This window comes from Gymnoscopelus braueri, assembly GCF_963280865.1.
Source record: "Gymnoscopelus braueri genome assembly, chromosome: 16".
Classification (NCBI taxonomy): domain Eukaryota; kingdom Metazoa; phylum Chordata; class Actinopteri; order Myctophiformes; family Myctophidae; genus Gymnoscopelus; species Gymnoscopelus braueri.
This window is the reverse complement of record NC_137616.1, coordinates 11,627,882-11,631,981: the sequence shown is the minus strand read 5'-3', so window position 1 is coordinate 11,631,981 and position 4,100 is coordinate 11,627,882. Positions and strand designations below refer to the sequence as shown.

The 4,100-nt window shown below is 38.3% G+C and overlaps 1 protein-coding gene across 1 annotated transcript; it reads left to right on the top strand.

Annotated features, from left to right (window-relative positions):
* The first annotated feature begins 1,681 nt into the window (after positions 1 to 1,681).
* Positions 1,682 to 3,257, top strand: LOC308103185 (4-galactosyl-N-acetylglucosaminide 3-alpha-L-fucosyltransferase 9-like). Its single transcript, XM_080453081.1, has 2 exons — positions 1,682 to 1,906; positions 2,042 to 3,257. Coding segments are annotated over exons 1-2 (1,086 nt in total). The 5' UTR covers positions 1,682 to 1,904; the 3' UTR covers positions 3,126 to 3,257.
* The last annotated feature ends 843 nt before the right edge of the window (positions 3,258 to 4,100 follow it).

The window sequence follows — 4,100 nt, the reverse complement described above, 5'->3', positions numbered from 1 at the left end:
AAATTTATAAAGCAGTGCTTAATTGAATTGTATGAGCCTATTGTACCCTGTATCTACAATCTTGCAATTATTTGGCAACATAATAGTAGGCTATACATTGTCAGAATAATGCAGTACAGTTGGATTTTAAAACTATTTATTTACATAATAAGCATATACGTACATGTAGCTATTTATACTTATATGTCAAATATGGTCTGAAGAATCAATAGAGAATTCTGGAAATTTGAGTTTGGAAAAGTATTGAATTTTGAAATGGAAAATGTTTAGGAACCCTGTTTTACCATAAAGTGACAAACAACCCATCTGGTAGAGCATGTTTTCAGAAAATTATTAGACCATTATTAGAGAAATCTTCTAGCATGATGAGGAAGTCTTAGACCTTGCATAGTTGAGATGTAGGATATGTGGAACAATGGAAAAATAAAGGTCAGAGTCAAAAACCTCATACACCAGTAAGTACATGAGTGAGTGATTATAGATAAGGATAAAGGGCATGACAGGATTTAAAGGAATGCAGTGTCACAACCAGTGGCCCACCGTAGAGGCAGGGCAGGCGGCCACCTGCCCAACTAAAATCTCGCCTCCCTTAGAAAATAAAGTAAAAGACTGACTGAAAAACAGGCAGTTAAAAAAATCCAAACAGAATAGTTGCCGTCGGACCATAAGCCTGCCTCGTCCATTCAAGCGGGCAGGCAGCTAATCACCATCATATCCATTCAGCAGAGCGACCCTCGCCTATAGTGTGTATGCCTTTGTCTTCATGGGGTACCAGGAGTGGGGGTCTGGGCCATCACCTGTACTCACCTGGCATAAAAGGGGCTCTGAGAGCAGCTTGAGCCATTCATTACTAAACTACAACATGAAGAGACCACCTCTGAAGAATTGATTGATTGATTATACTTGCATATTGTTTTTAGATCTTTCGCCGGGGGGGGGGGGGGGAGAAAAAAATATCTCAACTGCCCTAAATGTAATTCCTGGGAATGCCACTGGTCACAACTACTTTCATGCAAGGGCTCTTAGTGTAACTTTAATCAGAGGTGAGTAAATGTATAAACTTGGAGGTCTGATGGTGACTTTGGACCCCCATGCTGTGGATCAAGGGTTTCCACTGATTATGATTGTATAATCAGTGGAATAGTGTTATTTTTGGACACTTTGAAACACTTTCTCTCAATAGTGAAAATATTTTTCAACAAGCTGTACTTGTCCAGTTCTGCCCTCCTTTGCTTTTGTAGCAAATGGATCCTTCTGAAACAGATCTCTTTTTGACCTTTTCCTACACTTTAATTGTCTGACCACACCACAAACTGTATGAATCCATTGTCTTAAAAAATAAAAGGTTTCTCCAACAAAGGATTAAACACACATTTAGCTATTTTCAGGGAATTAAGTAGCTATTATCAAACATTACTTCTAGCTGTCTTGTGATGCAATAATGTACAGTAACATGTACAATACCACAAATCTCCTGCAACATATTAATGAGCATGTCATCCCAAATCTTTACGAGTCACCAACATTATTCAAACCAATTTGAATTCAAAGATTAGATAGAGAATATTCAGTATGTTTTTACATTATCATGAAAAAAATATATAGGCTATATTTTTCATTTTTTCAAAAGAAATAACTGTTCATTTGGTAGTAATATCATGTCCATTCTATTATTGCAAGAACTCAATCAATATAAAGAAAAACCTTGTGAGGGGAGGAGCAAGAGAGAGAGAGGCCAATGGGACAAGACTTGACCAACCAGACTGAGCAACAGATCCCTTGGAGAGCCAGCACATGCAGAGAGACCTTTCTTACACCCTGACCATCAGACGCTTAAGGAAGCCAGGAAGCCCTGCTTCATCTGCCTGCCACTACCACGTACCAACTCTCCTGACTGCCTGACCATGTAAGATAATCTCTGATAAAATTGTAGATGAAAAGGCTCTTAAGCTTTTATGTATTTGTTTATTAGGCTTATCTTAATTTTAAGACATTGTGACACTTAGTGCTGTCAAACTAACTTATTTATTTTACTCCACAGGAGAAAGATGATGGGTTTAAGCAACAAATTACATCTTCTGATGATAATGGCTTTAGGAGTGATGGTCACAATGGTAGTATTTTTATTTTACTTTGAGAAGGCATCTCATTTATGCACATCTGAAATGCAAAAAATCAGTGACACTCTACCATTGGAGAACCACAGAAAGCCGATTGTCATTGTGTGGATCCCACCACAAGGTATAAAGTTTGATTTCAAGGACTGTGTGACCTATTATAACATAGATAGCTGTGAGCTGACATATGACCGATCTCTATACAATGAAGCAGATGCCATCATTTTATTTCATAGAGACATTCATCCAAACTTGGAAAACTTGCCAAAAGCCCCACGACCTCATTTCCAAAAATGGATTTGGTATCACGTAGAGTCACCGACTCATACAGAAAAAACACCAGGTCTGGAAAACCTGTTCAATCTGACACTGAACTACAGACGAGATGCTGACATCACAGTAAGGAATGAGCTTCTAACAAAGAAAACTTTGACAGATGATGATTTTTTCTTGCCAAAGAAAGACAAGTTAGTTTGTTGGATTGTGTCCAACAGCGTTACAGCCGGTGTAGGTGCCAGGGTACAATACTTTAAAGAATTGAGTAAGTACATCAAAGTCCACCGCTATGGTGCAGCTTCAACACGCCTAAGATATGAGGACTTTTTCCCAACCTTGGCAAGTTGCAAGTTTTACCTTGCATTTGAAAACTCCATTCACAGAGACTACATCACAGAAAAGGTGACGGGACCTTTGGCAGTGGGAACGGTGCCAGTCGTTCTGGGCCCACCAAGAGAGAATTACCAAGAGTTCTTCCCACCTGGCTCTTTCATTCATATCAATGATTTCCCAGATGCCAGATCACTGGCAGAGTATTTGCTTCAGTTGGACAAGGATGATATGAAGTACTTGCAGTACTTCCAGTGGAGAAAGTTCCTCAAAGCTACACCTCATCTTCTCTCACTGCAGAACGAGTTCACTCAACCTATTTGTCTTGCCTGTGATCACATTTCACGGGACAAGGGTTACAATGCTGTACACAATCTGTATGACTGGTACTTTTCATACTGACAGTAGTCAGATTTGTTGCACTTATTGTTCTTTTAGTTTATATTTCAGGGTTTTTTTCTATTGTTTTAGACCACACATGGGCAACATACGGCCGGACCCGGCCCTTTGACCATCTCAATACGGCCCGCCTAGTCCAAAAAGAAAAAAAAAATGACTGCCATTAATGGATATTTAACTTTCTAAAAAACTTTGGGTCATTTTATCATCTACTCAGGCTTTTGTGAGCCCCCCAGACCGTTTTTAAGTTGCTTGATTCAGTATTTAGATATTTGATATTCATTTTATCAGACACGCCCCCTTCCTATACAAACCCATTATAACTTCAAACTCAATTTTTAACATGTTAGATTAATCAAAAACACCCGTCCTTGGTTTTGGTGACTCACCCCACCCTCCTAATACGCGAGGGGGCCTGTTTTTTTTATGTCTAATAAAATGAATATCATATATCTAAATACTGAATCAAGCAACTTAAATGGTCTGGGGGGCTCACAAAAGCCTGAGTAGATGATAAAATGACCCAAAGTTTTTTTGAAAGTGAAATATCCCTTTAACTTGACTCCAATTAATAGTAATGAATATTTACCATTTGAGTACATACCTGCATTCCTCCATCCGTATGTACTTTGTTTTATGTTTATAATGTAACAGTGAAACAGGGATTGAATCAACCCCTGAAGAACACCTTTCCAGGTAAAACGTTGGTATTCATTTAATAGATCATATCTGCATCATGGCTATGATGCTGCATTCATACAGGCAGATGCAAAGATATATTTGCATATTTGTGTCGCTCTGTCGCTTTGTATCTTTTGTAGTACAGCTGCAAAAAATAAAAACAAAATTGTAACAAAAAAAAATTCTTGTCGTGAAAGCAAGTACCTTATTGTAAAGATAGTCTGGCATGTCTACCAAATCCATGCAGTTTTAACATAATTCAGCACTATGTGTTTCAAGTTTCAATTCAATTGTACA